General features: G+C 32.7%; 1 protein-coding gene across 2 annotated transcripts in view; it reads left to right on the top strand.

Moving 5' to 3' along the window:
- LOC110663535 (cytochrome c6, chloroplastic) overlaps positions 1-13,489 on the top strand; it is a 101,864-nt gene that overhangs the window by 23,091 nt on the left and 65,284 nt on the right. For both annotated transcript variants that reach the window (XM_021822881.2, XM_021822880.2), the window contains exon 3: positions 1,130-1,230. In XM_021822881.2, the coding sequence (XP_021678573.1) occupies positions 1,130-1,230 (101 nt within the window). The remainder of the gene's footprint in view (positions 1-1,129; positions 1,231-13,489) is intronic.

Consider the following 13,489-nt stretch of genomic DNA (forward strand, 5'->3'; position numbering starts at 1 on the left):
TTCACATCAGTTTCTAACCAAAAAATTAGTAATTAAAAGTTAGAGGGATTTTACTGTGTAAAATTTAAAAGTTTAGAGGCTTTTATGTTACATTTTAAAGTTAAAGAAATGTAGTGTAACAACTATATAAGTTCATGGACAGTTATTGAAATTTATCCACATGGCAATACTAAGAAAGAGAAAATCATGTATTAGCCACGTGACAATACTGCAAAAGAGAATGCCATGTATCAGAAGGAAATTACATGTGCTAATGCACGTAGCTATTAATACTTTTAAAATAATTTTAATATATAAAAATAATGTAATGTTTTAAATTTTTTATTAATTATTTTAAAATTTTATTTTACTACTTTTATCTCAAACTTTTTATTAAAGATTTCATTACAAAAGTAATTAAAATCTATCTATATAAAATTTAGATATAAATATTAATTAATATATATTAATATATTGTAGGTTATCTTATAATAATGTCTATTATAGTATTAATAAAGTAATTATTAAATAATTTATAATTTATATATAATAGATAATGTCACATGATAATACTATAAGAAATAATGCCACGTAGCGATGCTATAACAGATAATGTCATGTGTCATTATCTTGAGAATATTTTCTTTATATATATATATTTGTGAACTATAAAATAATAATTTTTGAAAGTTTTTAAAAATTTTTAAAAGCCTTACTTTCAAAAATAATAAATGTTTTAAACATAAATATATGATTTTGAAATTTTACGTAAAATCCTAAAACTTTATAAAATCTCCTTTAAACATAATTTTAATATAATTAACGACAACTAGCATTCCCTTTAATATTTTTATTACTTAATTTTATTTTGATAATTTAAATTATTTAAGAAATTATTTGAATATAAAATGTTCAACTAGTTTTCAACTAAATATTCTTTTATTTTTTGAAAAAAATATTTAAAATAATTGTTGGACTTTTCTTTATAGAGACATGTAAACATTGGGTGATATAGATCTGCAATTCCTACTTTTATTTTTTAATATATATATATATATATATGTGTGTGTGTGTGTGTGTATTCCCCATAATCATGTTTTGCTTAGGGTTTATCTTATCTTACCATGTTGTTTGCTGAATGATAATGCAGTGTCATTAGGACAAACCTCTGCAGATATACAAAACGGGGCAACTTTGTTTAGTCGTTCTTGCATTGGGTGTCATCATGCCGGTGGAAACATTATACAACCAGTAAGTCTAATTACCTCTAACTCCTTTCTTTATTTTATGTCCATACCAATTCAGAATTTATTTATTTATTTATTTTCACAGTTACACTCTCTTTTGCTGTTTTAGAATGTTCAATAACTATAAGCATTGAAATAACATTTTTAAATTAATGAATAATTTTTTGGCGTTATATTTATCAGGGTTAATAGTTTAATTAGCCTTCCAACTTTATTACCAAAATCAATTGAATTCTTACATTTTAACTTGGCTCAAATAAATCCTTATAAAATTTGATATGAAGTAATTAAACCTTAATTTTTTTTAAACTAGAATATAATTACCACATGTAACATATAATTTATTGGTCTTAAAAAACACAATAAAGGTATTAAAAACAAAAATCTCCAAATTAAAGTTTATTATTAAAATTTGAAAATTTTGTTTTCTACATTTTTTAATTTGTATTTTAGACAATTTATATTATATTAAGCTAAACTCTGTATATTTTATGTGTTATTCATACTCTAATTTTAAGAAAAAGGGACTTAATTCTTCAACAATAAATTTTATATACGCTTGATTGAATCAAATTAAAATATATGTTGAAATTAACTCTAAAAGTAAAATTAGGGTAAATTATAGCTTTGAGCGCTATAATTGCATCATTTTTAAATTTTAATTTATAGCATAAAACTACTTGAAGATTAATTTTAAAAAAACAATAAAATCCTTAATAACTTAGATAATCAATTTTCAACTAACTTATTGACTTGATTGGCATTTAGAAAAAAAAAATAATAAAAATGACAACACCCTCAAATTATGAGATTCTTTTCCCCATCTATTTTCTCTCTCTCCTTTGTTTCTCTCACCCTCTCTTCTTTATCTCTCTCACTCTCCCTTCTCTCTCACTAGCTCCTTTTTATCTGTATCTGAAATTATCCAATGCTAGCAATGGATAAAGCCATATAATTCCAAAATGAAAAATCACAAATTAGGAGTAAGACAAACTAATAATGGACATTTTTCAACATGAGCAAATCAGAATAAACAAAATTTTCAACTCATGAACAAATTTCTCACACGTCACAAACAACAAAAATTCCAAATAAATTTCAAAATTTTAATTGAAATTTCAACAAAAACAAGTCATGATTCAATTGAACACAACATTGCCATCATTCAAAGTTCCGTTGTTGTTGATGTCTTCATAATCCCAAAGGAAAGTATGGTCATGCTTGTTTCAATTGTCTCCACCACCATCATTTGCTAGACCCTCTATGCCACCATAGCCCAACAAACATTTTGATGGTCCATATGTAAGCATGCGAGTGTCTACCATTAGCTTAGTGTTGGAACTACAAGAGTGTGGTCAACACAATCACTTGAATAGCAAAGCAAGAAGGCATTACTAGATTGTCACATTGGTCATCACTAATAGTTACATTGAACCATGATGGTGACAACATCATAGCATCATATGACCAATTCAACGAAATGATCCTAGAAAAAGGATTGATGCGTGATGGGATTGTTGCAGGGTTGGCTAATGAGGGTGTGGATTGGATTGTGTTGTGCTCTTTGTAATCCTTGTAACAGAGGGAAATAATGTGAAAATTATGGTCTTTTTTTTTTTTTAATTTCTTGCAAGTTTTTATCAAAAGAGATTTTTAGATATTTTGAATTGGGGTTTTGTTGTGTAGTTATTGTTAGAAGGGAATGAGCAAAAGGATAAAGGGAGAAGATGAGAAAAAGGATAGGGGAAGGAAATGGGAAGATCCCACTGCTTATTAGGTAAAGCTAAAACAAAAGGAGATGGGGGAGGAAAAGAGGCTAGAGGCAAGAAGATTCTAAGAGGGAGGTGTGAGACCATTGAACTTGGTTTAACATTGTCTTCTCATAACACTATCACAATAATTAGATATTAATGCCATTAAGGCGAAGAACATGAGTCGCCACCCGAGTAATAACTGTGTTAAAGGCAAGGACGTGACAACTTACCACTTGCAGAGGTCTACTACCATTATTTTACCTTGAGCTCACTAACCTAGGTTTGGGATGGAGCGTACAAAAGAGGGAAAGTGATAGGCACCCTATAGGCCTAGACTTATTTTAGAATAAGGGCTAGCCTCTACTATTGATTTTTAAAGTTTGTCTTATTGTCTCTTTTATTAAATTCCCTAATCATACATTTATACAAGCTAATGTTATGCACACATTTAAATTCAAAGAATACAAAATAATTAAATAAATAATAAACAGAAAATAAAAGGAAAAAACAATTTAACAAGTCAAAATTGAATTTACAAATTAATTATAATTAATTATAATTAATTAAAATGTCCTAATCTAATTAAATTAAATTATCTTAATTCCAGTAGGTCTAATATTCATAAAAAATCATAATAAATAAAAAAATTCATGGTTTTAAATTAAAAATACAAAAGAGTCCTATTTTAACTAAACCAGTCTAATTTTTGGTTAATTTCATATTTATGTAGAAATTTTGAACATTCTATATATAAAAAACATAAAACTTAATGAAAAAATCCATAAAAAATATTAAGAATCCTATACATATCAAACATTAACATGGAGCAATAAGAAAATTAAAACTAGCAACTGAAAAACATAAAAAAAAAAAAAAACTCACTAACTTGATTGCAATGTAGAATAACTAGAAAAAATGACTAAAAGGTAAAAATACATTAAAAATACCAAACCTACTCATAAAATTATCAAATTTTATCACATGATAGTGTGAGAAAGGGGGATATGAGGCGAAATATCATTCGCTAGAATTATATAAAATGCACTAGGTAATGCCTAGGAAAGATAGTGGAGTCACAATGGTCTCGCTTAAGTACCACCTACTTAGACAGCATTTTTTAGATATGCACTTCATAGAATCCTAATAGAATCAAACCACCGATAAGTACTGTCTTCTCATAACACTACCACGGCACTAAAGATTTATGCCAAGAAGGCATAAAAAGACAGGAGTCACCACCCGGGTAATAACCAGGACATATTCAGTATTTCTTCCGAGAGTCATGGATGGCAACTTACTCCTTACAGAGTTTCCATAACTGTCATTACCATAACCCAATGTCTAGGTTCGGGATAGTGGGTACGCAAGAGGAAGGTGTTAGGCACCCCTTACGCCTAGTCTAACCTCGTTAATTCGAGTGCCAGCCCTCTACTAATGTTTCTAGAAGTCTTGTTTATTATTCCTCTATTAAACTTTATCCTAAAAATGCAATTCTAATCCTACATATGCAAGTAATTCACAAAAGGATTGTTGTTTGCAAACAATTTTCATGCACAAGTAATTCCTATATATGGAGTAGCTAATTATTTAAATAATATTTATGAGATGACTAAAATTAATTTATTATTGAGAATTTAATTTATAAACAAATTCAATTTCAAATAACCTAAGTTTCTATTTAACCTAATTAATTAATTTTTCACTAAGTTACCCTTAGGATAATTAATCTAAATTAATTATATACATGTGTAATTTATCCTAATATCACATAATGCCCAAACAATTAGAACCTAATAAAGATTTCTAACATATAAATTTATTTTATAATTACCAAGTATTAAATTATATTTACTTTACATGCCAAGATTAGTTTAATTTACAAACAATATTAATTTTAATTTATCAAGTATTTATTTAAATTAATTACATACAAAAGTCAATTAAATTATAAACAAAGTTAATTTTAATTTACCAAATAAAAATCCTATTATTACTAAATTTTCATGCTAATAATTATTTTAGAAATTTAGAGCTACTTACTTATTTAGAGTTACAATTATCATTGGGGCGAGCTACCCTTAAAAAAGGGCCTTCCCTTCTAGTATGGCAATGATATCTCTGGCTTACTCCCGTTTAGCTCCATGTAATCTCCACGCTAATGCCCTCTTTGGTACCTACCTTAGGGCTGCTTACCAATTTTATTTGTAATAAAAAAAACTAAAGAAAATAAAGAAAATAAGAAAGTACAAATAACAATTCACAATGAAATCTAGCTCTAGTCTCCTAAAGGAGTTAAAATTCCTAATTAGTTACAACTACCTAATGGTCTAAGTCTTCTAACATTATCCAAATACTTCATAACACCTCTTGAATTAAAAAAACACAGAAAAATAGTTCAAATATCAATTAGAACCCAAGAACACACACGAACTTACATAAACATACAATTTTCAGATTTTGGCAAATTGACAGTAGTAAGAAATCCAATTTTTGAAAAATAGTTAGACAAGCCTAAAAATCATGAAAAAATTACATAAGACAGTCAAAACATTATACAAGATCACAAAATTTATAAACCAAACAAAACCCTAGCCGAATAGTTTACACAAATCATAACTTTTTCCAGTGATAGAATCACACTAATTTTTGTTAAAATTCATAACTCATCAACCACAATAGATATGAATGCGAAACCAATTGAAAAAGATTCACAAGATTTTGAACTTAATTTTAGACAATAGATTCACACAAAAATATTAACAAACAAGGGAGATATTGGCCTCAAAAGTTGGGTATTCTGCAAATCATATTTTGTAGGAACCCTAAATTCAAACAGCTATAACTTACAAAATACAAAAGTTTTTTCAGTGATTTTTAATCCTAAAATTATAAAATTTCATGTAGAATATGAATATAATTTTTCTAAAATTTTTACAGATTCAAAAAATAATATAAATATAGGAGATAGAAAACTGAGTATGTGCATAGTTGTGTATCTCCACAAATTAAACATGGTTACATAATCTACATAAACATGTAAGATAAATTAGAAAACAAGGAGCATAGAATTAAATATTATAGGGCATAGATCTTGAAAAGAAAATAGCAAAAACCAACCTTTAAGAAAAATCTTACAAGAAAATCTTATTGAAGAAAAGAAAAGAACCAAAAGAGTTTTGAATATCTCTCTAAATCTCCTATAGCTCTAAAATATCTCTAAATAGCTCTGAATTTTCTCAATATTTCTCCTCCCCCTATCCTCCCTTTTTTTTTTTCTAACCCCAGTAGGGTATTTATAGGGTTTTGGGAGAGAGGTGTGATAGGATTTCGAGTCCTAGGGTGATAAGGTTCAGATAACTTAAAGAACTGGGATTGGGAAATTTGGGTGAAACTAGGATACGGGTAAGTTGTTTCAACCAATAAGAAAAAAGGGAAAAGGGGTAGCACCAATAGGGAGTGAGAAAGAGAGTGTGGGGTCAAGGGGGAGAGAGAGTTTGTATGGGAGAGGCATAGAGAAAAAGATATTTTTTTTATTTTAATTTTTAGAAAATAAATTAAATGGGTCCTATTTAAAATTCCTAACTAGGATTTCTGAAGCCCATGGAGCCCAATTAAACTTAATTATATACATTTAAGAACTACCCATATTAAATTTAAACAAAACAAAATTTTATTTAAATTTAATTAAATTAATTTCCCAAAAAAACATATTATTATTTTTTTTTTCAAGATTATGCCATGAAATTAATAATTCAGCTTTATGCCTCCAATTACATTTTGCATAATTTTTCATTATCTGGTTTCTCACAGCCTCAATGAACATACTCATCACAAAATAAGGGTTTATAGTTTGCCCCCCACTTTGGTGAAAGTTGAAATCAATGTGTAAGCATTGCTCAAGTTTCGTTAAAGTGAAACTCAATCTTCTAATAGCTATGAAACATTGGCTATAAGGATCGAGTACGTCTTGCTCGGTCAACATACTCTAAGTTATGAGACTAGCTACAGCCTCATAACCATGATAACTGTGTCATGTGAAAATCGAGTGCATCTTCCTCTATCGATACACTCTGCGTCATAAGACTAGCTACGTATCCCCCTCACTATCCTGAAGAAGAATCAGACCCACTCGTAATTTGACACTTAAAACTCTAGTGATGCATGTTCTTCTGTGCCTTACACCCCTATAGGTAACATGTTAATGCGTGTTCTTCTATGCCTTACACAACTATGTCATATGCCCTAAACAACTTCTAAAGACTTACAAAAAAACATCTATCATGAAATGTTATGGGTTCGTATTTAGGATTGCGGTCCTAAACTACCTATGTATCCCCCTCGCTATCCTGAGGAAGAATCAGACCCCTTCGTAGTTCGACACTTGAAACTGTGGTGATGCATGTTCTTCTATGCCTTACACACCTACAGGTAATATGTTGATGCATGTTCTTCTATGCCTTACACAACTATATCGCGTGCCCTAAACAATGTCTAAAGACTTACCAAAAAATATCAAATTTATGATTTAAGAAAAAATTGGGATGATTGGATCTCAAAACTCTCTCTGTGATTTTAGTGCTTCCTATATACTGCTTCCTATCATGGGCATGCTAATTTTACTAGAGATTAAAAAAAACTTAGTCCTTTGAGGGACCTTTTTTTGCAAAATCTTTCTGGTAACTTCAAAATTTTCGAGAAAAACTGTTCACCAAAATGACTTTCTTAAGGTCACAATACAATTTCTCTCTGATTTTTCTTTTTCTTCTCTCCCTCCACGGTTCATTATTCTAAAGCTATTTCAAAATCTTGTTCTACCTTAACTCATTTCTCTTCCATGAACTCCATTCTTTGTGCCCTAATTTTTGCCTGAAATGCCCTTTTGAGTTTTCATCTTAGTGGGCTTGCTCTAACTTTTGCCTAAGTGGCCCTTTCAGGTTTTCCACCGAGCGAGCTCTTTTTTTTCTTTTTCTCTGTTTTTTTTGAAATTAGACAATTGCCAGGGCATTCATATCAAGCACCTATTTTGTCATGCTCACAATACATAGAGTAAATCAAAACAATGTAGTTCAATTATCTAATTATTTGACATAGCCCTCAAAACACAAACATTCACAATCATAACTAAATAAAACCTATTCTTGGTTAATGCAATAAAAACTTCTTTATTTATTCAAGTACACCATTACTCCCTCTTACATTTAGTCTTGCCAAATTTCCAACTTTCCAAAGTTAGAAATAAGCTTTATAACCTACCGAATGGCCTTTTCAGGTTTTCTATCCAGATCTTCTCTCATCTCTCCTTTTGCCTAGACTGCCTTTTGCAGGTTTTCAATCTAGCATATTTTTTTTTCTTTTTTCCTTTTTTTTTCCCCTTTTTTTTTTCTTTCTTTTTCTTTGACCCTTACTTTTGCCTAGACTGCTTTTTGCAAATTTTCAGCTGTTCGTTGCTTTTACAACCACCGTAAGTGCACAGATCGCTAATAAGTAATAAAGTGATGAGTAGAGTATCGTTCCCACGAGGAATTTGATTAGTAAGTACCAATCTGCACAGTAATTTTTACTATTTAGGCTATCGAACAATGAAGGAATGGAAGTTGCCAATTTGAAACACTAAAATGATAAACCTAAAATGAAGTAATCTATTTTTGGAACAATTCCAGAATTAAGATTTCACACCTGAATCTTGCTATGGATGTTTTCTTATTTATTTACTGGTTTTGATAATTGTTTACCTTGATGGAAATTAGTCCTAATGTATCCTAAGTCCTCTCTCAAGGTACTTAGGGTGTATTCTAATTAACTTAAACTCGACTGTTTTTGCTATTAAATTAATTAAAATCACTTAAGGTCTTTCGCTAATTTTGAAGTTCCATAAAGGTGTCAGCCTATGTCTAGGTCAGAATTTGTAGGTTCAAGATCTTGATTTTCTAATATTAATCTTCACCTTTCAGTCTTCAATTAATATCTACAATCAATACTAAATGGGTACCAGCACATAGCATGCATTAAGATCACAAGAAATTAAATTAAGGAACAAATCTCAAATCCAATAAATAAAACTTAATGTTTATCCATAACAATGATTACAAGCAATTCCAGAATATAAAAACTACTCAATTATGTGTTCAGCAAACATCATGATAAAAAGGTAAAGACAGTAAAAAGAAATCATATAGAAGAAATAAAATAATAAAAATCCGTTTAAGGAGGTGGAATGAAGGAACCGAAGAGACTTTGCAGCTTTGATCATGTGGAACTTCGGCTGGAAGACTCCCCTTGATACCGATATTCTTCTCCTCAAGACGGGTGGAGAGAGTGCAGAATGTGAGTCTCTCTAAAACTCCTAAAAGTGCTGTCAAAGGATCCTCTCCTTTTTTGGATGTTTTCTCTTTCTATTTATAATAGCCGTTATAGGGTTAGGTCATTTTGAGTCCCAAAAGCCTTAGGAGTCTGATTTGAATGTGTAAACAAAAGCGGGAATTCAGGTTTGAAAACTCGTTGCCGCAAGGTACACAGCTAGTGTGTCACTACACGGCCCAGGACCGTGTAACTTACTAGAGTGGAATTGCAGAGTCTTGCATTGGCACAGAGACTTACACAGGTCTGCGTTGGCTACATGGGCCTGGTTACACGGGCCGTGTACATTGTTCTCAGAAAGTTCTTCAAACTTGTGCCCGGTAGAGACTTACACAGGTCCCTATATATTACATGGGTCCAATTACACGATCCGAGTACTTTTATTTCTCCAGTGGCTCTCTGGCTTTCATCTGGCAGAGACTTACACGGGTCTAGGGCTTGGCTTACATGGCCTGTGTACTTTCTATCAGTAGAAATTCTGAGTCTTTTGACTTCTCCAAGCTTCCCTTTTGCACTCCTATACTCTGGGGCTTCACCCAAACACCTGAAATGATGCAGAAAACATGGAATTAAGGGCTTGATAATAGAAATTTTAAAAACTAATGAAATTAACTACTATGCATGAGATTACTTACCTAAATGCTATGATAGTATACAATTGTGCTTAAAAACATCTATACAATTCAAGTGTATCAAATACCCCCAAACTCAAACTTTTGCTTGTCCTCAAGCAAAATAAAATTTTGTTTTAAAATAATTTTAGGGGATACTTAGGAATATAACCAACAATTTAATAAGCACAAAATTGAACTCCTCCAACCATCATACCAATTACCCTCTTTCAAGGCATAAGGGTTCTAATAGCTGCCTGTTTATAACTTCACCTCCTTTTTTATGCTTCAACTAATTATTCCTCTTTGCAAGGCCATTAATAAGTCACAAATAACCTGTTTTATCAAGGTAAACTTGAGAAACACTTACTCTCCCAAATTTGCTTCTTTTGTGAGTAATTGTGATGAAGTAACTCAATTCCAACTCCATAGGCATATCTCAATTTCCTATCTCTACTAATATATCATACACTTTTCAAAAGATCAAAAGGTCTTTAAAATGGTTGTAATGGGGCTAAAGGGATAATGACTTGGTTGCCAATAAAAGATTTATAAGGAATGCAAATATAAGGATAGCATGTATGCATAAAATATCAAGTATACTAAGTTTATTCTACTGATTTTGTATGGAGAGGAAGGGTTTTGGTTATATATATATATATATATATATATATATATATATATATATATATATATATATATATATATAGTGCTAAGCATACTTCCATGATACTTATCTTGGGACTTCTTTTTTTTTTTTTATGGCCCTTTTATCCTCTCTCCCCCTAAACTCTTTACTTTTTCTAGGTTGGAAAGACAAATTTTTCTTTGATTTCAATTGCACACTTGCACTCTTTCTTGAGTTCTACATCCTCTCTCCATTTTCTTTTTGCATTTTAGTATACTCTTTACTTATGCATTTAGCTTCCTTAAAAGGGTAGGTATGTGTTTAGGCTAGGGGCTAGGTAAATAATATGGGTAAACAAGGAGAAAAAAATCTAAGGGATAAATATAGGCTTCAAGTTGGCTACAAGGGATATACAATTTAATTAGGGGTGGCTAAGGCTTAGTAAGGCTATAGCAAAGAATGCCTTAATCATTTCTTCATTAAGCATATGCTAGGATTTCGCCTTGATAGGTCCAAGAGACATGTTCTAGAGCTGCTGAAGCATTCTTAGGTTTGCTTGTATTTTAAAAAATTTTCTCCTAATTTCGCAAGTTCAATGTGGCAGATTAATGGCTATAAAGGGGTTTAACTAGTCTAGTTCCACTAAAGAGATTAGGTTTTTCACAGACAACATGTTAGAGTCCCTTTTTATCTATCCAGATATGTTCATTCCTCTATCCCATAGAGTCCAATTATTAACTTACTAGAAGTTGGTTATAGTTCTAAGTTAAAGTTCACCAAAAAAATATTGAAAATTTTCAAAAATTTTCAATATTTTTATGGTTTCTGGAATTTTGATACACAAGAATATTATAGCTGAATTTAAACAATGTAATGATATGCATGTAATGATATGCAATGCACTTGTAACCCCCGCCCCAAAAAAAAAAAAAAAAACTCAAATTAGACATTGTCCTCAATGTTAATATAATATGCAAAATTAGAGAAAACGTACACAAATTATAAGAAAGCATATTATTTATTAAGCATTGAAAAGTTTGGACATAAAGAAAATAAAAGAGACCTATGATTGCAATCTAGGACTAGGGTATTCAAGATTTTACAATAAAGAACCTATCCTATAGTCCTAGGTCTAAAAGGTCTCTGATGGTGATGATGGTGATGCTGGTGATGTTGGCTCCTCTTCATCAACCTTCTCCATTAGCATGTCCAACTTGTTGTGGGCTTCCTGGAGGCTGTCCTCAATTGCTCGCATCTTATTATTGATTGTGGTCTCCATGCACTGTAGATATGCGAGTATCGGGTTTGTGGGTGGTGGTGTGTATGGAGGCACTTGAGTGGGGGACTCCTAAAACATGGGCTCTTGAGTTTTCACCTGTTGCTACGAAGTCTCGCCAGGTTCTTCTAGTGCTTCGTCTCTCCGAGGGATGGCATTCCCTTCGGCATCCAGCAAGCAGCAGGTGTTGCCCACCTTCTTACATATCCCCATGGATATGCAGATGGTTTGATATATTCTTGATGTTCCAGTGACAGAGCGCAGCCTGTGATGTCCTGGAACGAATCTGAAGTGGAGTGCGATGGTTGTGACAAGGCCACTAAGCACGATGTGCCCGGTAGGCTAATGACAGAGGTGGCAGACTTGGTTGTACAAAAAGAAGCCAGTGCTACAGCGCTGCCCAGTGACCATACACCACAAGAAGAATAGCTCGTTTGTGTTTACCACGCCATGGCTATCACCACGGCCTATGATAGTGTGGGCTGCGAACTGATGCATGTAGCGCAGGGTTGGACTTGTGATGCCCGTAGATTTGGACTTGCTGGAGTTATACGGCTCTGTGTTTGGGGTAATAAAACTCGAGAAGTTGATGTTGTTATAAAGCATGCAGTTCCTAGGGATCTCTTAGTGGCCGGCACTGTCAAAGCTGAAGATGGCGTTGAACTCATCTATGTTCATTACCCAGTCGACACCCAGGAGGCGAAATTCAATTCTACCTCTGTCTTCCCTGTCGGTAGGCCATAAGGTGGCCTTGAAACTGCCCAAAAACTCCAATGTGGTGTCTTGGTATGCTGGGAACTGGAGTTGGGCGAACCTTATCCACCCGATGTTATCGAGTAGCCCGTTGATCTCATACTGTAGCCCGATTTGCTCCAGCAGTGCAAAATCCATATATTTTGTGGAGCTTATTTTTCTAGTGTGAAGCCGGGTGCACATTGCATTGTGGGCATCATCACATAATCCCTAAGGAATGGAGATTTCTGATTGGGGAGCGACTTGTGGTTGGGGTTGCGGTGGAGGATGGGCTGGTTGAGATGGTTGAGGAGAGGCTACCCTTGTTCTTGGGCATTGGGGTGTTGGTTAAGGGGGAGAAGGTGAGGATTCCCCTCCGTGCCTTGACGAAGAGCCCATTCTTCACTCAGATCTCTTTTCAGGAGCCATTAATGAGTTTTTGGGAAGGAGAATAGTAGGTTTTGGTGAAGGGAGAAGAGATTTGAGGGGTTTTTATAGACTAAGAGGAGTGGAGATGAAGGGTTTTACCTTTATGAACAGGTTTAATGTGAGGGGTGCATTTAAAAGCCGTTAGGACTCTTCGTTTCATGTATTTCATACCTCAGGAGTCGTGTCTATGACATGATATAGGGGTCATGTATCACTACATGGGTCCTGACATGTAGGGCCGTGTAAATTTCTTCCCAGAAATTTCAAATTCTATCATAGTACACGGGCCGTGTAAATGAAGCTCTAGGACCCGTGTAACTTACTTCCTCTCGAGTTGCTTTGCTGGACATGTTACACGGCCCGTGTCAAGTACAAAGAGGACCCATGTAACTTTTTGTCTTCAAGCTATTCTACTAGCAACATTACACGGTCCGTGTAAATTGGGCTATGGACCCCTGTAACTTTCTATCTCCCTC

The sequence above is a fragment of the Hevea brasiliensis genome, chromosome 11 (assembly GCF_030052815.1).
Source record: "Hevea brasiliensis isolate MT/VB/25A 57/8 chromosome 11, ASM3005281v1, whole genome shotgun sequence".
Lineage (NCBI taxonomy): Eukaryota > Viridiplantae > Streptophyta > Magnoliopsida > Malpighiales > Euphorbiaceae > Hevea > Hevea brasiliensis.